The sequence below is a fragment of the Emys orbicularis genome, chromosome 25, assembly GCF_028017835.1.
Source record: "Emys orbicularis isolate rEmyOrb1 chromosome 25, rEmyOrb1.hap1, whole genome shotgun sequence".
Classification (NCBI taxonomy): Eukaryota; Metazoa; Chordata; order Testudines; family Emydidae; genus Emys; species Emys orbicularis.
In genome coordinates this window covers 12,858,871-12,882,111 of record NC_088707.1, presented here as the reverse complement: position 1 = coordinate 12,882,111, position 23,241 = coordinate 12,858,871, and the positions used below count along the sequence as shown (strand labels likewise).

General features: G+C 51.5%; 1 protein-coding gene across 1 annotated transcript in view; it reads right to left on the bottom strand.

Moving 5' to 3' along the window:
- Positions 1 to 1,172: 1,172 nt before the first annotated feature.
- Positions 1,173 to 23,241, bottom strand: part of LOC135894698 (zinc finger protein 3-like) — a 35,243-nt gene continuing 13,174 nt past the window's right edge. Inside the window, exons 8-10 of the mRNA XM_065422835.1 lie at positions 2,542 to 2,655; positions 1,741 to 2,191; positions 1,173 to 1,488 (exon numbers count right to left, since the gene is read on the bottom strand). Coding sequence (XP_065278907.1) covers positions 1,173 to 1,488; positions 1,741 to 2,191; positions 2,542 to 2,655 — 881 coding nt within the window. The remainder of the gene's footprint in view (positions 1,489 to 1,740; positions 2,192 to 2,541; positions 2,656 to 23,241) is intronic.

The window sequence follows — 23,241 nt, the reverse complement described above, 5'->3', positions numbered from 1 at the left end:
TTAATGGTGCCTAGTGTGGCCGAATACATTCGAATTTATAAAATCGGTTTCCTAAATTCGAATTATATAAATTCGAATTAATCCTGTAGTGTAGACATACCCACAGTAACAAATGGCCAAGTTTGTTTCTTTAATCTGTTGCCACAGATTGACGTTAGGAACTAGATACAGGCTTGGATCAGAATCTCTAATCTGCCAAAGGTGGGAAGGGGGTTTCTATTTGAAAATAATTATTTTTCTGCAGCTATGTCACAGTCAACACTCAGTTAATTTGATTCACATTTGCACTACGAAGGGTGAGTTCAACAAGAACACCACGTCTGTTTCCTCCACATCTACGTAGTTAGGGACAACGTGTCCTAAATCATAGGATTAGTTAGATCTTGTAGGTACTAGGTCTCAACTGTTTGGGAACCAAATACATGGGTATTTTGCTTCCTGCTAAATCACTTACTGTGGAATTCTCTCCAGGGATTATCTGAGACAATATTGACCTAAGCAATTGAACAACACTGTGATCATACACAGTTACTTCAGTTAGTTGCACAATTTGGGGTGTGCTGCTGTCCACCATTTCATATTGGAGCGTTATAAGAATACTTCGGTTTCCTTGCTATCATGTCCAATAACTTGAAGTAGTCTCTCCTGTTTACTGAACTGCACTTGAACTTTCTCCATGTCATCATGGAGGGGTTGGGAAAAAGCTAAAATAAAATGAGAAATGAGTATTTTAGCAGCTGGTTATTTGTCTCAAAGTTCCCAATAAATCTGAGCTACATTCTGTCAAACAAAACTAATATCCAGTTATGTGACCAAACGGCCTTCAGGAAAGAGGAAAAACTCATATCACGGAAGAGGTAAAAGACACTTTCAGTTTCACATAAAGTGAAATTCCAGAGAAGATTGCATTTGATAATTCAGAATCAGAATAATAGATTCTCCCATCACATTCCCCTCTGATCTATTCAAACCTGCATCATTCGGTGCTGTCTTATTATTACAGAATTGTCATAGGACAAAGCAGCTGACAGAAAGGACCACAGGATTCCCCCCGAAGAAGGTGAGCTGCAAAAGTGGGCCTTTCACCTGGGAGGACCCGAGAGACCATGACGACAAATGGTGCAAATAGGCTTAAAGGTCACTATGTAGGAATCAGCAAAAATATTAAAACACTAGACAAAGTTTTTATGGTTTTTATCTCCCTTGTGGATTCTCTGATGATAAATAAGAGCTGAGCTCTGATGGAAGCTTTTCCCACAGTCGGAACATCTATAGGGTCTTTCTCCTGTATGGATCCTCTGATGTGTAATAAGATGTGAGCTCCGAGTGAAGTTCTTCCTGCATTCACAGCATTCATAGGGTCTCTCTCCTGTGTGGATCTGCTGATGTCTAATAAGGTGTGCGTGTCGAGTGAAGGTTTTCCCGCACTGACAGCACTCATAGGGCCTGTCTTCTGTGTGGATTCTCTGATGTGTAATAAGGTGTGAGCTCTGACTGAAGGTTTTCCCGCACTCACAGCATCCATAGGGCCTCTCTCCTGTATGGATTCGCCGATGTGTAATAAGGCCTGATCGGTAACTGAAGGTTTTCCCGCACTCACAGCACTCATAGGGCCTCTCTCCTGTGTGGATCCTCTGATGTCTAATAAGGTGTGAGATCACACTGAAGTTTTTTGCGCACTCACAGCATTCATAGGGCCTGTCGTCTGTGTGGATTTTCTGATGTGTAATAAGATGTGACCGCTGACTGAAGGTTTTCCCACACTCACAGCATCCATAAGGTCTCTCTCCTGTGTGGATTCTCTGATGTGTAATAAGGGTTGAGCTCCGACTGAAGTTTTTCCCACACTCACAGCAGTTATAGGGTCGCTCTCCTGTGTGGATCCGCTGATGTGTAATAAGGCTTGAACGGCTACTGAAGGTTTTCCCACACTCCGTGCACGTGTTGTTTCTCTCGCCTGTGGGGATTCTCTGCTGGGCTGTGGTTTCCTTGAGGTCCTCATGAGTTTCCTGACAATTAATGGATTTACCCACTTTTTGCCCTGGTTGGTTGCCCTGCTGACTCTCTGGCCTGTGCTGACTCTCACAGGCTTTTCCCTGTTCAGAACTCCTGGGCACAGTCCCTTTGGATCTTTGCAATAACGCCCCAGATTGTTCCACTTGCTCCTCATTCTCCCTCACTGTCCCATCACCTGCTGGAACAGAGAGAGAAACCTCAGAAACAGGAGTGCAAAAAGGGAGAGCAAACCAAAATACAACCTGGGGAGACTGAAAAATATAAAAACCAGGAACTGAATTCACCCACACGCTTTTCCATAGGAGAGAGGAGTGGATCAATTCTCCCTCCACATCCAAACTAAACATTCAGGGGGGAGGGAAGTCAGGGAGGAAGCTACTGCCCGGGGAGCATGAGCAATATCTGCCCTGAGGATATGACATCTGGGGACAATCCTAAATTCAGAGCGCTCGTAAGCTCTTTGTAGGGAATCCCATCTGTTTCCTTCAGCCACAGAGTTTCTGAGTTGGTTTAGTGATTCCTCACCTGTGTAGGCGCATCTTAGGAGCTCTTTTTCCTCTGAGCCCTGAAGATCTGGGACCCACGGCTCTTTCCCTAGTTCCAGCTGGGAGATCACATCAGGTTTGGAAATGGGAAACCCTGCTCAGGGGAAAGAAAACAAGGGAGGGCAGGTGAATTCATTGGACATTTGTCACAGTGAATGTTCCATTATTTTAACTCCAGCCCATTTTAAGCAGTAAAATCCTGGGGCCCACTCCCCAGATGCTCAAAGGTGCAGAACACTCGGCCTATGAGGGTTTAACTATCCCCATCTTTGCTGGGAACACACACAGCCAGATGCTTCTCATCAAAGGGTCTCCTGAAACCCAGAGAGAGTAACACCCTGGCCTGAAAGTGAAGACAGTTCCAGCCACAAGGGAAGTCGCTCTGGAACTGCTTCTCCCTGAGAGCGAGAGGCCCAGAAACAATGGGAGACTCTCGGGGAAGCTGGGACCAGCAAGCCTGGGCTGGTGGGATTCAGCATGGAAAGGAAAGGAAAGGAATCGGAAGGTCACTGAATCCAGTATCTCAGGGATACTAAATGGCAGGAAAGCAGGTTAACCTATCGCTTAAATCAGCTTCTGTACCAGATGACTGGCGGATAGCCAACGTAAAGTCAATTTTTAAAAAAGGCTCCGGAGATGAGCCAGGCAATTACCGGTGGGTAAGCCTACCTGCAGTCCCAGGCAAATTGGTTGAAATTACAGCGAAGAACAGAATTATCAGACACATAAATAAACACAATATGTTGGGGAAGAGTCAACACAGCTTTCTGAAAGGGAAATCATGCCTCACCAATCTACTAGAATTCTTTGAGGGGGTCAACAGGATGTGGACAAGGGTGATCCAGTGGATATAATATATCAGGACTTTCAGAAAGCTTTTGACAAGTTCCCTCACTAAAGGCTCTTAAGCAAAGAAAGCACTCGTGGGATAAGAGGGAAGGTCCTCTTATGGATCAGTAATTGGTTAAAAGGCAGGAAACAAAGGGTCTGGACAAGAGTTTTAGCTACATGGATGGATAGGAAGGACCATATCTTAGGAATGTTATGCAGAAAGAAAATGCAAGATGGAGTCATAGGCTGGACATGAGGACCTAGGGAGCGGTCTGTGTGGAAGATCATGCCCAGTTTACAGGCCTTAGTGACAGGTGGTTTGGTGGTGCTGACACAGTGATAGAAAAAGGAGGTGGGGGAATGGCTTGGCGGTTTAAGAGTCTCATTAGCCATTTTTAGCTCTAATTGCAAGCCAAAAGCTAGATATCTGCAAGGGATGTCAGAGCCACAGTCTAAGATTTTGTTTGGACAGAGGGAGACAGGTGTGGAGCACAGAGGTAGATCTCTGACTTGTCAGCATACAGATGTAGCTGAATTTGTGTTTGTGGATGAGATCACCCGGAGACAGGGTATAGAGGAAGGAGAGAAGGGGAAGAAGGCCAGAGCCCTGTGGAACCCTCACAGAAAGTGGGAAAGGGGTGGGGAGGATCGTCCTAAGGACACGCTGAAGGAGTCATTCGAGACTTTGACAAAAATAGTCACAGTGGAGTGGCCCAAATTTCTGCCTCCCTGAAACCTTCCCTTCCCACTCCCACCAGACCCTCCCCACTCCCTACAGCAAGCACTCCCCAAGCCCTCCCCCCCCAGTGTTCCCCACTCCCAGCTAACCCAGATCTCTTACCCAGTTCCTCCCCCACCATCATCACTTACATAGGAACCTCCACCTCCTTTCCCCCCCAATCTCCCACTTCCCCAGCCCTCCCCATGACCAGTTCCCAGAAGCTCTTGTCTCTGACTCCCTCCGTCCTCTTCCTTCCACTGTACCCGACCCTTCCTGATTCGAATCCTCCCCTCAGCCCTCCCCTTCCTCCCACGGCTGTCAGCCCTCTGCTTCATAGTGCCCCAAGAGCACCGAGCTCTTATAACATTTCTTGGCACACACCTGGAGCTCAAACTACGGTTCTAATTGTTCATCAACTGATCTGGCATTTGTCTCAAGCTTGTACATGGCACCCAACTGCCGCTTTGGGGAAGGACAATTGAAAAAGTGAACTGCAGAGTTTGGAATTTCAGATTGGCATGAGCCAAAGTGACGAGCCAAAAAGAGACTGAAATGCACATATGCATCAAGACTCAGGCTCTGGTTAACAGCTGGAAGGTTTCCAACAAGCTGCTGTCCAGAGTAATTGGCTGGCTTGAAGGGACATGCCGTGGCCATTGAATTGGAGCTACATCCATGCATTTGAGTTTGAACCCTACTACTGAGAGCTTCCAGATAACGTGTGTTGTGCATTTTTATGGCATTTTGCAGGGGTTCCTCTTGGAAGTTTTGTCCTGATACCAACATTTCTGGGTTAAGAGCAATATTTTAAAGTGCCCTAAAATCTACTTGCAGATTCTGGCCTGGCCTGCACTTAGAAGTTTTGCCAGCATAGCTCTGTCATTTAGGGGTGTGAAAAATCACATCCCTAGCCAACATATCTACGCTGGCAAAAGCTCTAGTGTAGACACAAAAAAGTGGCAAAAAAGTCTATTAAAAAAAAAAATCAAGGAAACGAGATGCCCATTAGCTACATAAACGCAGAGTTAAGGTTGCCCAGTGCTACCTTCCAGCACGTGCAGGGTGGCTAAACTTAAACTTCTGAAAAACAGGAAAGGAAGAGGTAAAGTACGTGCCACCCCCTGCAATACAACCTTAACTCTGCCCTCATCCTCTACCTCTGGAGCTGCCAGTAGCCACAGGAAATGGTTTGGAAACTACCAAGGGAAGTGGAGGATTCTCCATCTCTTGAAGTCTTCAAGACAAGACAGGATGCCTTTTTGGAAGATGATTTAGCCAAATACAATATATTCAGCTCAATACAGCAGTAACTGGAAGAAATAGCCGAGGGATTAGTTGGAGCAGTTTGGCAGAGCTGGGGCTGAATTTAGGTAAACCGTGAGGGACCCAGGTGAGAGACCAAGTGTGACTCATTTCAGTGTGCAGTGTTATAGGTGGTTTCGATAAAGGTGCGTAAGGATGTGTTCTTGCCACGGGGATCATCAGCAAGTTGGTGCCGTACATGCTAGTGGTATCCAGGACTTAGGAAGGGGTAAGCGAAGGCAGTGACTCAGAAGGAATTCTCAGGGCAAGGGTAAAGGAGTAGTAACAGTTTGCAAGTTTGAGATAGTCTGCAGGGAGTGGGATCTCATTTGAGTGCAGGCAACAGCTGGACCTAAACCCAAGTTTTGTCTTGGCAAAGAGGAGATGTTCGACGTTGTACTGTACTGCACCTCTACTCTGTTCCCAATGGGTTCTGTCACAGGGAGGGCAGAGCACGTGTGTCACTGGCATGTTGGGGTGTTGCCGTAACAGGGCAGAGTTGAGGTTACATTGTGTGGGTGATGTGAACTTTAACTCGTTACTTCCCCTTCTAATAGCCATGGGGACAGGAATCCTTACCCAGCGAGGCCACATTCTCATAGTTCTCCTGCATGATGTCTCTGTAGAGGGCTCTCTGAGCGGGATCCAGCAGAGCCCACTCATCCTTGGTGAAATACACAGCCACCTCCGCGAAGGTCACCAGCCCCTGAAAGAGCAAGAGTCTCCTGGTTAGTACCAGCGGCCCCTCTGACAACCCCTCTATTCACGGGGGGCAGGGCCAATCAAATGGACGCTCTGGGAGGCAGACAGTCAGCAGAGTCCCTTCCCACCCCACTCAGAGCAGCCAGGAGGCATCAGGGTGAGGGAGAAAGAGGAGCCCCTCGGCACTCCCAGCAGAAAGAGGGGGAAGGCAGTCTGCTGTTCATCACACATCTACCGGCCAGAGGCTGATACAGGAGATGGAGCCCCCTGGTAGGAATCCTAAACACCCTTCCCATTGCCAGCAGCTGGGTGTGAGAGGACGGGGCAAGTCCCATAAGCCTCACTGGTGGCTGCCCCTTTCATATTTCACAGCAGCCTCTGGCTAGTGGCTTCAGGCTCCAGCACTGGGAGTCTGGTCAGTTTTCCCAGCCCGGCCCAGGAGGGTTGTTTCCTATTTCACAAATTAGGGAATTTCCACCCCCCAAACCTCAGGGGTCTGTTCCTACAATCCAGGCCCCCAATTAAACACGGCCCAGCAGGCTTGTCACCCCTTGTCTCCCTCCCTTTCTCTACCCTGTGTATTTCCTGCCCCCTCCCACCTCCAGACCAAACTCACTGTCCCTCTTCGTCCAGCAACTCCTGGATAATCCCTACCTGAACTGGCTCCACTGAAACCATTTCCCTTCCCTGTCCCATGGGCGGGTGGGATGAGCTGGAGCGAAACACAGGCGTTATTCTGCAGCCTGGCAGGGTGAGAAAGGCAATGGTGGCGATTTCAGAACAGGCTTCAGTTTATTTCGCATCACGCTTCCCCACACGTTCGAGACACGGCCGTGCTAAGACGACGCTTGGTCCCCTTTCTTAGTTAGTTATTTTTTCAGTGCAGACCCAGCCCCTCCCACAAGGACTAAAACCACCGAGACATTTTTAAACCTTCCCTCTAACAGTCTACGAACAAAATGCTAGAAAAGAGCAGAACCAAAGGTGTCTCTTTGGGGGATTCCCCCGACATTGTCCCTGAGGGCAGCACTCGCCCCCCAGCAAGGCAAATAGGGAGAGCCAGAAACGAGCTTTTCCTCTCTCTGCTCCTCACCTTGTTAATAGGAAAGCGAATCTGCCCAGCGATGCTGCAATAAGTGTCTCCATAGGCTAGAGATCTGGGGACCTCCATTCCCACCTATTTCTTCCACTGCCCCCTTCAGTCTCTCTCTCCTCTATCCCTTTATATCTCCTTTCCCCTCTGGCTCGGGGAATTCACTCTCCCATGCCTGGATCAGCTCCTGCAATTGCTAATGGGAGAAGAGACGATTGATGAATAATCATAGGACTGGAAGGGACCCGGAGAAGTCGTCTAGTCCAGTCCCCTGCACTCGTGGCAGGACTAAGTATGATCCTAAGAGGGGCTGTTCGTGCAGAGTCACTTTCATGCTTGTCCCCAGCAACTTTCTCCGAGGTCTCTCTCAATTACCTAGAGTCCCTCTGGGCCCAGCCCAGGTGAGGACCTTCTCCGTCTGGTGCTAATCCCCAGGGCAGCCCTAGGCTCAGGAGTTGATGTCGACGGGGGGCTAGTACCACATGGAGCAAGTCGTCACCTTGGAGGGGCACAGAGGAAGCTTTCATTAAGGTCACTCCCCAGCACAGAGCCTGGTAGGGGAGCAACAGCTGCTCAGCCTGGGCTCCCAGATCACAATGGAGGCAGCAGCTTCTGACCCAGGAAGCTCAACCCCAATATCCTGAGCAGAGAGAGGAAGGGAGCAGCCCCCTACCCCCTCCTTCAGCAAGGACTAGAGCTCCCTGGTCACAGCTACCAATGAAACCACTCCCCCAGCAGGACAGTGCGGATCTCATTTGCCCCCATGTGCTAATCTGGAGTCACTCCTTGTTCTTCCTTGCAGTGACCCTGGATTAACACTGGTCTCGGTAAGGCCAGAAACATGGCTCAGGAGGGATGAGGCCAGAATCCTTTTAAACAGATCGTCCCACCTCCCTCACTCCCCACATCTGGGATAAGGATTTAGGACAACAGTTTTCCCCAAGTTCCTCCAGTTCTGAAGGGGACAGAGAAGCAAAATCTGTAGTGACTGTGACAGATGTGCCAATTTCCTGCAATACAGACTGACCCGTGCTAGGACGTCCTTCCCTGGATCCCACCTCCAGCCCTGCCTGCCATGGTGGGGGGCTGAGAGCTCCTCCGGCCCCGGGGCTGAGGCGGGGGAATCACAGCTCTGTCCCAGCTGCGGCCAGAGGCGCACCCTGTGCTGGCAGCGGCCCGGGGCTGTAGGAGCGATCTTGTCCGCCAGCCACGGCCCCGGGGCCGGAGGATCTGACCCTCCCCAATCTCTCACTATAACGAACCCCTGGCTACACCGAACAAGCGGCTTGAATCCCCAGGGGTTCGTTCTAGCGAGGATGCACTGTATCCTCACAAAAGCTTACAGAATTAAGTGCAAGTATCTTTGGAGTCCATTCCATTAGATACAAAGGCTCTGTATTATTGTGGGCCTGGGTGACCAAAGGCCTATATTGAACAATGTGGCAGATAAGAATGGTCTTTTGGGACAATAGGTATGAAGTGAATTTTCTGGGAAATATCTAGGGGGAAGTGAATGCAAGTTCTCCCCCCCCCCCCCCCATTATGCAAAAATTCCAGGCTTTGAAACCACCCCCTGAAGAGTGGGCCTTTGTCTGGTGATTACCTGTTACACAGGGCCAAGATCAAAGGCCCAAGCTGTATGAAGGAGACTGAACTATTCATGGTTGTTCTGGATCTTGAGCTAAGACTATTATAAACGTGTAACCACAGGAAAACCCCTTGGTGAGCTTTGAAGGACTGACTCCTCCCAGAGCCCTTGGTGGATTTAAAGCTTATTAGCATGAATGGAGGTTCTTTTATTGCTTATGTTTTTTCTGTAATACTTTCACCTGAAGAATAAATGGGCTTGCTTATAAATAGGTTTGGCGTGATTAGATTTTTATTGCTAAAAGTTGACTTCACTGTACACATACAAACGGATGAAAAGATATTTCCATTGATTAGAATCAAAATTTACATGTAGGCAAAGTAAGAAAAATGCTGCTTGAGATATGCTCAGGGTTTGATTTAAGGATATTACTTAGTATATTGTAACATGTGATGCTGACAATTCATGATTTAACCGTTCTAAAGCTTTAACTTTTCCATCTCCACTGTCATCAAACAATTATTGACTCACCCACCACCACGAATTCCCACAACTGTGAAAAATGTAAATCTATACAAATCTAAAAACAGCGCTTAAAGTAAACATCAGTGTTACCCATCAAAATGATCAAAAAATAACGATTGAATTCTGCCAAGCCTACTTAGAAAGGGTTGTGTGGGCAATTACACGGTTTATATCCTCTGGAGAGAAACCAAAGAGCAGGCAGTGGCCTGGCTTGCTGGGAATACCACAGTGTAGGCAGGAAACAGCAGCCTGGAAAAACCCCAATCAGGAGGGAGAGAGACACGGGTCTCTGCCCAAGAGGGAGCTGGAAATCTAAAAATGGATGCCCAGGATGGATCACGGAGGTGGGATACAGATGCAATTGCCCTGAATTGAGTGATTTCATAGCAGTATTTGATAAATGGATAGAAAGTTACCACCACCACCTGCTGGCTATTCACACAGGCAGCAGGGAGCCCTGGGGGACGCTTTTTTAAACAGGAAAATGGAAGAGCCAAAATATTTAAGAAAATTTCCATTCCCTTCTCAATAATAACCACCGACCCGCCCGAGAGGTGGCTACATCTCAGCTCTGGGGGAAGCAACCCCCATGGAGACCATCCGTCATGAGGTTTGGAATACTTCTGGCCATGTCACAGAGTCAGAGTGTTTAAGGCCAGAATGGATCATCAAATCATCTAGTCTGTCACCTCCTGTATATCACAGGCCACCAGCACCCACCTACTAAACCCAACAACCGAAGTTAGACCAAAGTATCACAGCCAACAGGAGATGAGACTATTTATCTGCCACAGAGAGAGAACAGGAGGGATCGAGGTTCACCAGAGCCCAAGTCCCCTGCAACGGCAAGGAAATGATTAAATGAGATACACCCGGAGAATCCTGGCAAGTGACCAGCGTCCCTCTCATTTTTCCCACTCATGCGTGGAATAAATTTTGTTATGTGACACATCACCTTCATACCACATACCAAAAATTCCTGTGGTGGGGGTGGGGCTGAGGGGTTTGGAGTGTGGGAGGGGGCTCAGGGCTGGGGCAGAGGGTTGGGGTGCAGGGGTGTGAGGGCTCCGGCTGGGGGTGCAGGCTCTGGGGTGGGGCCAGGGATGAGGGGCTCAGAGCTGGGGCAGAGGGTTGGGGTGCAGGCTCTGGGTTGGGGCCGGGGATGAGAGGTTTGGGGTGCAGGAGGGTGCTCTGGGGCTTTCCTCTTCCCAGCCCTGGTTAATGAGCAGCCCGGGAGCTTCTCCCTGAGCCAGCAGCTTGCCGGGCAACTCCCTGGTTGCACTGAACCACTGTCCCCTCTGCAAGGCGTGTTACAGGGAAGCGGGCAGTGGCTCCGCTCCCCATCCCGGCCGGCTCGCAGCTGCCCCCGAGGCCACCCCAATGCGCATTTCAATTCGAAGAAGCAATTAGCTCCCCCACCCCAACGCCCCCCGGCAGAGGCGAGGGAACCTGCTGCCTTCTGCCCGCCGGGACCAACCACGGCCAGAGAGACTAAGCTGCTTCCACCGTCTCTGCTCTCCGCCAGCCCCAGGGCGCACAATACCTCCGGTCTCTGAGCACACTGCCACTAGCCACTAGTCCCCTCCTGCAGCCTATGGGCACGAAATCTCCAGCCCCCTTCCACCTCCTGCAGCTCCCAAGAATGAGCTCACTGGCCTCAGCCCCCTCCTGCAGCCTCTGGGCTGGGGGGAGAGGCGCCTCTCCCTGCCGTGGCAACTCTGGGGCTGGGGCCGCGGGATAGGTGCCCCTCCTGCCCGGCCCCGGCAGGTCTGGGCTGGGACTGGGTTCGGGCTGCCCCACCCCCGGCCGTGGCAGGTCCCAGGGTGGGTTCTCTGAGCACTTGCGCGGCACTAAATAGGCTGCTGTGCATCCGCGCAGCTTACAGGGAACTTAGCAAGTGACCCCCATGGTGCAGAGGAAGACAAAAAAACTTCCAAGATCACTGCCAATCTGACCGATGAGAAAAATCCTTCCCCACCACACAAATGGTGATCAGATAGATCTTGAGCACGTGAGCAAGAACCAGCCCGCCAAGCACCCAAGAGAGAAAATGCTCAGCACCACATCCGAGTCCTGACCAATGTCCAGTGTTCCATCTCCAGCCATGGCCATCCCCGATGCTTCAGAGGAAGGAGACAAACAACAACCAAACCAACCAAACCCAGACTACGTTGGTTGAGGGTGGGTATCCCTTCCTGACCCCTGCAGGGGGCAGGCTGAAACCCTGAAGCATGAGCTTTTAGAAACGTAAGACATAACCAAGCCCCTTACCATCACAAGAAACCATGTCACACAATAGCACTCATACATTTCTCTCTCTTAAAACTAACGGAGTTGGTTAGCCCCCTGAGGGAAGTGAACCCCTCATCTTGTGCCATCTGGGAAAAAGAAAGGGGTCCAGCCAACTTTCCTGTTAGCAACTGGAAGACACTATTCCCCCAAACAGGAGGAGGCCTCTGGGTTTGTTGTATATTAAATATGGGGCAAGCCACTTTCCTCAGCAAACATTTTAATGGAGATAAAGCTGGAAACAAATTATTCCCAAGTGAGCAGGGGCAGCCAAATGCCAGGTTTAGAAAGGGGGGATCCCAGCCCTGCCCCATGTAACCAGGACAGCCATGAAACCCCTTGCCTGCCCCCTACCAGTTGAGAGACACCAATAGAGCCGGTCAATGATAACAAAATCAACTCAGCTGCCAGGACTACCCAGCATTGCCGCTGCTTTCTGTTCAGCAGCTGGGAGTGTCCTCTCGCCCTGGCAAGGTGAGCACACGAGGTAGTAATGGGGGCAGGTCCAGCAGAGTCCCAAGGAATCGCCCAGCTACACAAGCCGGCTTCCCTGATTTTGATCAGTTAACAATGTTTCAGTGGCCAAAGTCTCAAAGATCTCAAAGACAAATGGTTTTTCCTGCATCGCCCTCGCCCAGAGAGTGACGCCTACCCTGGTCAAAAACAGTTTTTACTAGGGCTGTTGATTAATCGCAGTTAACTCACGCGATTAACTCAAAAAAATTAATCATGATTAATCGCACTGTTCTATAGAATGCCAATTGAAATTTATTAAATATTTGTGGATGTTTTTCTACATTGTCATATATATTGTATTCTGTGTTGTAATTGAAATCAAAATTTATATTATTTTTATTACATTTTACAGTGCAAATATTAAAATATGATAAACAAAAGAAATAATATTTGTAATTCACCTCATACAAGTACTGTAGTGCAATCTCTATCATGAAAATGCAACTTACAAATGTAGATTCCTTTTGTTACATAACTGCTCTCAAACACAAAACAATGTAAAACTTTAGAGCCTACAAGTCCACTCAGTCCTCCTTGTTCAGCCAATCGCTCAGACAAACAAGTTTGTTTATATTTACAGGAGACAATGCTGCCCGCTTCTTATTTATAACTTCAACAGAAAGTGAGAACAGGCTTTTGCATGGCACTTTTGTAGCCAGCATTGCAAGGTACTTACGTGCCAGCTATGCTAAACATTCGTATACCCCTTCATGCTTCAGCCACCATTCCAGAGGACATGCTTCTATGCTGATGATACTTGTTAAAAAATAATGCATTAATTAAATTTGTGACTGAACTCCTTGGGGGGAGAATTGTATGTCCACTGCTGTTTTACCCACATTCTGCCATATATTTCAGGTTATAGCAGTCTCGGACGATGACCCAGCACATTTTGTTCATTTTAAGAACGCTTTCACTGCAGATTTGACAAAACGCAAAGAAGATACCAATGTGAGATTTCTAAAGATAGCTACAGAACTCGACCCAAGGTTTAAGAATCTGAAGTGCCTTCCAAAATCTGAGGGACGAGGTGTGGAGCATGCTTTCAGAAGTCTTAAAAGAGCAACACTCCGATGCGGAAACTACAGAACCCGAACCACCAAAAAAGAAAATCAACCTTCTGCTGGTTGCATCTGACTCAGATAATGAAAATGAACATGCGTCGGTCCACACTGCTTTGGACTGCTTTCGAGCAGAACTTATCATCAGCATGGACGCATGTCCCCTGGAATGATGGTTGAAGCATGAAGGAACATATGAATCTTTAGCACATCTGGCACATAAATATCTTGCGATAAACACCTATTCTCACTTTCAGGTTACATTATAAACAAGAAGCAGGCAGCATTATCTCCTGCAAATGTAAACAAACTTAAAAGCAGCAAAGAGTCCTGTGGCACCTTATAGACCAGGCCTGCACAACATGCGGCCCACGTGGGCTCACTGTGCGGCCCGCGGGCAAGCGGCGGAAGGTCTGCCATGTTCGCCCCCTGCCCGGGGAGGGAGGGGCCGACCTCAAAGCCCCACGTGCGTGCTGCGCTCCAACCGCCCGGACGGGCAGAAGCGCGGCTGCCGGGTTCGCCTCCTGCTGGGGGGGGGCGGGGCCGACCTCACAGCCCCGCGCGCGCCGCGCTCCAACCGCCTGGACGGCAGGGCCACCCGGCGGGGGGGCAAGAGGAGCAATTTGCCCCGGGCTCCACAGGGGCCCCCAGGAGTATGTCGGAGGCTCCCCCCGCCTCCGTCTTCCCCCATCCCCTGGCATCTCAGCTGGTAAGGGGGCGGGGCTGCAAGCTGCAGCTGAGTGGGAGCTCTGGGGCCACTCCTGGATGCGGCGCGCTGAGGCTCCGGGAGAGGGGGTAAGTGGCATGTTAAGGGGCCGGGCACCCCCCGACCCCATGACCCCCAGCTCCAAGCCCAGCCCCTCTGAGCCAGGCAACCCCTGACCCCATCCCTCACAGCCCAGACCCCCAGCTCCAAGCCCAGCCCCTCTGAGCCGGACACCCCCCCAACCCCATTCCCCCACAACCCTGACCCCCAGCTCCGAGCCCAGCCCCTGTGAGCCGGGCACCCCCCTGACCCCATCCCCCCACAGCCCTGACCCCCAGCTCCGAGCCCAGCCCCTCTGAGCCGGACACCCCCGAACCCAGAGCCCAGCTCCCCACCCAGCCCTGGACAACAGCAGCACCACCCCCAGGCAGCAACAGCCCATTGGCACCAACCATCACCCAGCAACAGCCCATTATGTAATTGCAAATGTATATATACCATTAAAGCATTTAATGTTTTTAAATAATGTATTTAGTGTATTTTCAAATTATTACAAATTATTTTTGGAATGTATTTCACTGGTTATTTTTTACATTTCCAAATACGTTACTAGAGTATTGCAACTTTTTTTTATGGAAGGGCCCCTGAAATTGCTTTGCCCCAGGCCCCCTGAATCCTCTGGGCAGCCCTGCGGCTACTGCGCTGGTTGCTCCCAGGGCGGCCTCCGTAGTGATGAGGGGGAGGGTTTGAACTGTCTGTGGGCAGCCAGGAAATCCCCGGGGGAGACGTGTGTGTGTGTGTGTGTGTGTGTTTTGCACCTGCCGTGCCCCGACTGCTGCCCCCTTCCCTGGTCCAGGGACCTTACCCCTCCCCGGCCCCTATCACACTGCCCCCCCCCCCCCCGGGCTCCCTGTGTTTGTGTGTTGGACAGTCACATCCAATCCCTTCACACTGCCCCCCTTTTCCCCTCCCCTTATTTCATGGGGGGATGACGAACCGAGCGGGCGGGTGGGCAGGTTGTGGCAGTGAGGCTTTATACTTGGGGGGGGTGAGGAGGCGAGCAGCCAGTCGGTGGCTGGAGGGAGGCGTCCATTTTCAGTATTTTAATTTTTGGTATGCTGTGTGCAGTAATATAGTGACCCCTGGGGGGGTTGAAGAGGGATGTAATGGTGGGGCTGAGCAGGGAGGGGGCGGGTCCTATTTTACTGCTGTGATCTGGTTACCCTATGCGCACGGTTTCTTTCCCCCTCTACAGGCTTCCACACACTGTCAGTGCCTTGCTAGTGTGCCACGCGCCATGAGATATCTCTTCTCTTTGTGTGTGACTGTGAGCAGGAGAGACGCCAGGGGTTTTGCTGCCCTAGGCGGCAGCGCTCCTCCTCTGAGCATTCGGCGGCAGGGGTCCTTCCGCTCCGCGTCTTCGGGGCACTTCGGCGGCGGGTCCCGGAGCGAGTGAAGGACCCGCCGCCGAATTTCCTCTGAAGACCCCGAAGCGGAAGGACCCCTGCCGCCAAATTTCCACTGAGGGCGGCAAAATGCCGCCCCCCAAATCCTGCCGCCCTAGGCGACCGCTTAGGGTCGCCTAGTGGAAGCGCCGGCCCTGATTGTGAGTGTTTCCCTTGTGTGTGAATTTATTCAACAAAATCTTGAGCTTCATAATGACTACGATGAGTGAAAAGAAAAACAGAATCAGAGCACAGAGTTTTCAACACTGAATGGATGAATAAATACTTACATACTGTTTCCAAAGACAAAATACTGTGCCTCGTGTGTCGTGAAATGTTAGCTGTTCCGAAAGAATACAACCTTCAGTGGCACTTTGAAACTAAACATCCCAATCTCGCCAAATTGAACCCAAATGAAAAAATAATTAAAGCAGCCAGTTTAGCGAAAAACCTTAGTGGAGAACAGCAAATTTTCAAGAAAGTGAGCACTGAGAACGATACAGTTACAAAAGTAAGCTTTCAAATTTCTAAGGAAATTGCTGCTGCTGGGAAATGCTTCACAGAAGGCGAGTTTTTAAAAAAGTGTATGTTGATGGCTGTATCTGAGTTATGTCCAGAAAAGAGGGGAATATTTGAGAATGTCAGTCTATCACGCATGACTGTACAGAGAAGAATAGCTGACATTTCTACCAATCTAAGTGATCAGTTACAGCAGAGAGTCAGTGAATTCTGCTTTTACTCCCTAGCTATGGATGAAAGCACCGATTTACAAGACACCACCCAACTTCTTATTTTTATTAGAGATATTGATAAAAACTTTGAAATTACTGAAGAACTTATTGGCATGTGCTCCATGACGGGTCACACAACCGGAAAAGAAATCTCCAGTGAAGTGATAAAGTGCATGAATGATAAGTTGGGATTAGATTTCACAAACTTGGTGGCCATTTGTACTGATGGTGCTCCAGCTATGTGCGGAAAAACTGTTGGAGCAGTTACTCTTCTTGAAGAATTTATCGGGAGAGAAATAGCCAAACATCACTGCATTATACATCAGCAGGTTTTGTGTAGCAAAGTCTTAAAATTTGAGCATGTAATGTCAGTGGTAGTTTCCATTGTAAACTACATCCGTTCTAGAGGACTAAAACATAGGACATTTCAAGCCTTTCTTGAAGGGGAAGACGCAGAGTGCAGCGACTTAATTTACCATACGGAAGTGAGGTGGTTGAGTCGAGGAAGAGTGCTCCAGCGTTTCGTTGCTTTGAAAGAGGAGGTAGCAAAATTCCTAGAAAATGGGCCAAAAAAATTCCCAGAGCTTGAAAATGAGTCCTGGAATCAAGATCTCTTTTTCTTTTGTGACATTACAGCACACCTGAATGATCTCAACATTCAACTTCAGGGAAAAAATCAACTTATATTTCAAATGTGTGCAACAGTGAAAGCTTTCAAAATGAAATTGAAACTTTTCAGAAGTCAGCTGTCAAAAGGTGAAATGTGTCACTTTCCCACTTGTGCACAGCGTATCCCTCAGCACAAACACGCCGAGTTAGGAGAAAAATACGCAAAGCACATCAATCTTTTGATTGAAGAATTTGACAGAAGACTTACTTTGTCTAAAGACGATGACGTCCAGTTGAAGCTGATTGAAGATCCCTTTTCTGTGGATCCAGAGGAAGTGCCACTAGCTTTGCAGTTGGAGGTTATTGAACTTCAATGTTCGTTAGTTTACCGAAATAAGCACAGAGAAAGCAGCCTGTGGGACTTCTATAAAAGTCTGGATGATGAAAAATACAAGAATCTTATCGAAGTTGCACTAAAAACGTTCAGCATTTTTGGAAGCACTTACATATGTGAACAAACATTTTCCATCATGAACATTGTAGTGAGGCGTGGCTCCCCTCCGCCTCCGGCAGGGTAGAGCAGCTTCCATCCCCAGCGTGGGCGGAGCTTCCGGGCCCGGGGCCCGCCCCTCCGAGGTCACGGCCCCGACCCGGAAGTATAAAAGCCCAACACCAAAGCTCAGTAGGAGGCAGCCGGCCGGAGAGAGCAGACGTCCCGGACCGAGCTCCTGCCTGGAAAACACCGGCAGACCGCGAACCGCCTGCTAACGCCCCGCGCCGGTCTAGCCTCCCTCTCGCCAGGTACCCCGAGGAGGACTGGCCCAGCGCGCCCCGGACCAGCGGCCCTGAGGAGGAGTCCAGTCTCCCCTGTGCCAGCTATCCCGGGGAGGAGCTACCGAACCAGCCCCCCAGCCCCGCCACCGAGGAGCCGATGCTGGTGGACTGGCCTGAACCCAGCCCCACGGACGAGGTAGGCCCTGAGGGGGACCTTGGAAGTAGCCCGGGGGTAGCCGACCCCGGTCAGGCTGCAGAGGCCTGTGAGCCCATGTCAGTGTGTTTCGGTCAGGACACCCCACTGACCGGCAGCGAGAGTCCTCGCTGCTAGGGCCCCGGGCTGGGACGCAGTGGAGTGGGTGGGCCTGCGTCCCCCCCTGCCACCCCTACACACGGATGGCAGGCTTCCCCCTCACCCAAGGCTCAGGTAGGAACCTGGGCCCCCTTTGCCTACTTGCCTGCTCAGCCCCTGCTCCAAAGGGGCTTGAGCTACTGGTGTTTGCCTAGCCCCTGCCACAGAGGGCCTAGGCTCCTTGAACTGCTGTGTGCCTGGCCCCTGCCACAGAGGGCCTAGGCTCCTTGAACTGCTGTGTGCCTAGCCCCTGCTACAGAGGGCCTGGGCTCCTTGAACTGCTGTGTGCCTAGCCCCTGCTACAGAGGGCCTAGGCTCCCTGAACTGCTGTTTGCCTAGCCCCTGATACAGAGGGCCTAGGCTCCTTTAACTGTTGTTTTTCCTCAGCCCCCACTACAGACGGCCTGAGCCCTGAGCTAACCGGCTATTGATTTCGGCCGCGGTGAGTCGGCGTGGCTCCCCTCTGCCTCCGGCAGGGTAGAGCCCCGACTCACTCTATTACAAACATGAATAAAAACAAGCAACGTTCTTCTCTAACGACCATTAGGAAGACATTATGAAAATATCCACTTCAAATATGACCCCCAAATACGACAAGCTTGTTGCCGAAAAGAGATGTAATATCTCTCATTAAACTTGCAAGGTAATTATGAAAAGTACAAATGTTTTTTTTCAACGGAACAGGTGTTTTTCATTTTTCCATGATTCATAAAAAAAATTAAAATAATTTTAAAAATGGTTTGCTTTAATTGAAAAATTCTTAATAAAGTATCACCCCCCCCCCCAACCTTCCTTTTCGGCCCACAGCTGTTTCGGCGGGGCGGCGCTGGGGAAGGAGGGTTTGTTTCCATGGGGCGGGAGGCGCTGGGGCGGGGGATGTGTTTCGGGGGATGTAGCAGGGATGTAGCAGGCTCCTGCCCTGAAGGGCTTTAAACAGCCCTGGGGGAGGGCTGTGGCAGGGGAAAAGCTGGGCTGATTGGGGAAGCGGCTGCAGCTGGGCCATGCCCCAGCTGGCCTGTATAAAAAGGCTGTGAGCCAGAGGCCCAGAGGAAGTCTCTCTCTGCTTGTAGAGAGAGAAGGGCCTGGCTGCTAGGGAGCTGAGCAAGGTACTGGGAGTGGAGCAGGGCTGGGGGAAGGCTAGAGGAGCTGGGGAGCTCCAGCCTGGAAAACCCCCAAGCTGCGGAGCTAGCTAAGGGTCTAAGACGAGTACCAGGGCTGCAGAGGGGCAGCCCAGCTCTAGAGAGAGGCAGCCGGTCCAAACCCAACCTTGCCTGTGATGAGTGGCTTATACTGCAGTCTGCCCCAGGATGCAGGGGCTAGTTGGTGACTGGCAGTGGCCTTATTCTGAGGCGAGGTAGGGATAGTGGGTGGGGGTTCCCCAGAGAGGGGAGACCTAGAGGCAGAGTGTGGGGGTATTGCCAGGGGGCAGCACCCCAGATCAAAGGGCACCGGGGTCTGGGAGGGACACGGGGCCAGCGGCAGCGGGACACCAGCCTGCATCCAATGGCTGGATGAACTAATTCCCGAGAAGACCAGGAGGAAGCGCCACCGGGGTGAGTCCTGCTTGCTTACACGGGGGGCTGGGCGGCGCTGGGGGGGGGGGGGTGTTTCAGCGGGGCCGGGGGGTTTCGGCCCTCAGCTATTTTCTTTGGAGTAATATGGCCCTCGCCGCTTTACGAGTTGTGCAGGCCTGTTATAGACTAACAGACGTATAGGAGCATGAGCTTTCGTGGGTGAATACCCACTTCGTCGGATGCAAGCTCAGGCTCCAATTCGTCTGTTGGCCTATAAGGTGCCACAGGACTCTTTGCTGCTTTTACAGATCCAGACTAACACGGCTACCCCTCTGATACATAAACAAACTTGTTTGTCTGAGCGATTGGCTGAACAAGAAGTAGGACTGAGTGCAGTTATTTTTGTCCATAATTCTACATTTGTAAGTTCAACTTTCATGATAAAGAGATTGCACTACACTACTTGTATGAGGTAAATTGAAATTGAAAATTTAAAAATACTATTTCTTTTGTTTTTTTACAGTGAAGATACTTGTAATCAAAAATAAATATAAAGTGAGCACTGTACACTTCGTATTCTGTGTTGCAATTGCTTTCAAGGTCCCTTCGAGTTCTAGGAGATCAGTATATCTCCATATAAATCAATATATTTGAAAATATAGAAAACATCAAAAAAATATTGAAATAAATGGTATTCTATTATTATCCCCGGCTTCCTGCGATTCACCATGACTCTCAGCCAGCCAGTAAAGCAGAAGGTTTATTTAGACGACAGGAATACAGTCCAAGACAGGTCTTGCAGGCACAGACAACAGGACCCCCCTCAGTTAGGTCCATCTTGGGGTCCCAGGGCGCCCCAGCCCCCTTGCGAGGTCAGAGCCCTGTCTGCCTGCCAGCTACATCACCAGCAAGCTCCTGAAACTCTGCCTTCAGCGACCCCTCCCACAGCCTTTGTTCAGTTTCCCGGGCAAAGGTGTCACCTGGCCTCTAACCCCTTCCTGGGTTCTCATGTTACATGCTCAGGTATTCTCCCTCGGTCAGTCTCCCATCCCCCAATGCAGACTATCCTAGCCACACTCCCCTGTCAGCATTCAAAGCCCACAGTAAGAACAGTCCCAGTTCGTCACACCTAGTTTTTACTAAGCAGAAGATCTAAACTTTTCTCCCAAGGGGCAGTTGTATCCTCCCCTCTTCCAGGCTCCCCTCCCCATTAGACCTGGCTTTTCACCCCCTCCCCACCACCAAGGCAGAGAAGCTGAGCCGCAGTTATGTGCTAAGCATTGATTCTGCCACCAGGAGCTCGAGTCAAACCCTTCCTCCCATTCCCAGCCCAAGCAAGCCCGAGGTGCGGGGCCTTCCGAGGACATGCCCAAGTCAGAGGTAATGACACTGACTTGCTGGGCAACAGAAAGCAGGCGGAAGAGCCAGGAACAGATCTTATTAACACTACTGAGCTGCTTGCGAATGATTTTGTGACTACACAAATTGGTATTTCTTTCTCTGGATATCACTGTAATCAGCCGGGAAAGTCACTAAATTGGTCATTTTGACACTTATTTCCTCGCCAGGGAAACTAAATCTAGTGACAAAAATTGCTACCTTGGCAACACCCCCCCGCCCCCAGTTTTGCCCTTGGAGCAGACCCTGGGGAAGAACTGAGAGCAGCAGGTTCAGAGTTGTTCGCTCATCACTGTCATGGGCCACCCTCTTATCACTTCAGAAGTTATTTTTTCCTCTCTTGGTATCCTGCTGTTAATTGATTGATCTCTTTAGACTGACCTCCCACTCGGTAAAGCAACCCCCAGCCTTTCATTGTATTTATACCTGCTCCTGTATTTTTCACTCCATGCATCTGATGAAGTGGGTTCTCGCCCAGGAAAGCTTATGCCCAAATAAATGTGTTAGTCTCTACGGTGCCACAAGGACTCTGCGTTGTTTTTGCTAATTGGGGAACAGATTCCCAGGGGCTGCCAGCGGCAGGCCCCCCATCCCCTGGTGCGGGGGGGAGGTTTCCTGCCCCACTCCCCGGAGTCTCTCAATTACCTGCAGTCTCCACTCAGGCGTTGATGTCTCCAGAGCCCGGGGCTTCCCCGGGGCTACTCCCGGCCAGGGGAGAAAGTCCGGCTGGGCTGGGCTGGGCTGGGCTGGCCACACTCCCCAGCGGGGCAGAGCCCGGGCTCGGGTCCCAGCGGCAGCGGCCGGGCCGGGCCAGTTCCACGCCCAGCAGCTGCACAGGATCTGATCTCACCGATCTCCCTCCCCGCCGCTTCCTGTGCCCCGGAAGAGCCGCCCGGGCTCGGCCCATCGCGGGGCGCTTCGAGCCCGGGCAGGAGCCGCCCCCGGGCCGGGGGATGGGGGACAACCAGGGGGACACGTTCCCGGCTCCGGTTACTGCATCGCCCCAGGGCGGGGTAAAGTCCCGCCCCGGGGCCGAGCGGGGAGCAGCGCCCGCGTCAATCTCCGGCTGCTGCCCCGCGTTAGAGCCGGTCTGGCCGCGGCCAGGGGCTGCTCGGGGGCGGCCGGGAAACTCCCACTCCTGGGCCCTGCTCGGAGCAACTACAGGCACCAGTGTCCCTTATCGTCACACCGGCCTCGGGGAAACGCTGCCCCTCTGCACCCCGCTGCCTCCCTGGGCCCATCACCCCCGGCTCCCACTGCCTCCCTGGGCCCATCACCCCTGGCTCCCTGGGCTCCCCCCCATCGCCCCTGGACCCTGCTGCTTCCCTGGGCCCATCGCCCCTGGCTCCCTGGGCTCCCCCCCATCCCCTGGCTCCCCCCATCACCCCTGACCCCCACTGCCTCCCTGGGCTCCCCCCCATCGCCCCTGACCCCCACTGCCTCCCTGGGCTCCCCCCCATCGCCCCTGGACCCTGCAGCTTCCCTGGGCTCCCCCCCCCATCGCCCCTGCACTCCCCACCCATTCCCCCAGGCTCCCACGGGCTCCTTCTGCCCCTCATCGCCCCTGGCCTCCACTGCCTCCCTGGGTCCCCCATTGCCCCTGGATCCCCCACCCATCCCCCATTGCCCCTGGACCCCACTGCCTCCCTGGGCTCCCCACCCATCACCCCTGGACCATGCTGCTCCCCATCATCCCAGGGCCCCGCTGCCTCCTCCCTCACTGCCCTGAGCTCCTTTCTGCAGCCTCGCACCCCAGGCCAACCCCCCTCCTTGCCTCTTGACCATGGTGCCCTGGTTGGTCACCCATGTCACCCATCTGTAAGGCCAGCCTTGATATTATCCTCCTGATACAAGGGTTGCCCCTCTGGTGAGCGTGAGATGTCCTGGGCCTTGCCGGTCAGCTTCCCAGTGGAGGAGAAATCAGTGTACAGAGGCTGGGTGAATTCTACGTGTGATTTGCTTTATTAACACAAATACAGCAGTCCTGGAACAGAGGCAAACAGCCCACGGGAAATCCCCTCCTCCCGAAATCTCAGCATGCACCAATGCCTGCTTCCCAGGAAGCTACTCCGTGCCAAGAATTGCCTCCGAATACAGAGATACAGCAGCTGCTGTCTGCCACAGCTTCTCTCCTAGGACAACTGCATCACTGAATGCACAAGATTGTCTTCCAAAGAGACTGAACAAGAACTCATCAGCCCGTGTAACAAGGGCCACCTGGTGCCGCTCACCATAATAATACTTCCAGTGGGAAGGAGGCAGGAGTTCTTGGATGAGAGGGATGTTCAGCATCCAGAGCCTGTTTCACCTGGGGCTGCCCTGCTCAGACTGTGAAGCGTATTGACAGTAAAGGGCATAATAATAAGCAAAGATTTCCCCCACCCAAAACACAACTGGCGGCAGTGGCTGCACCAGGGGAGGCTGAGCCTCTCCAGGCCTATTATACTCACCGCCCGTGGGGCCATGATTTCGGGTGGGTAGTCAGGGATGAGCAGGCAGCAATAGAACAGCAGATTCAGAGAC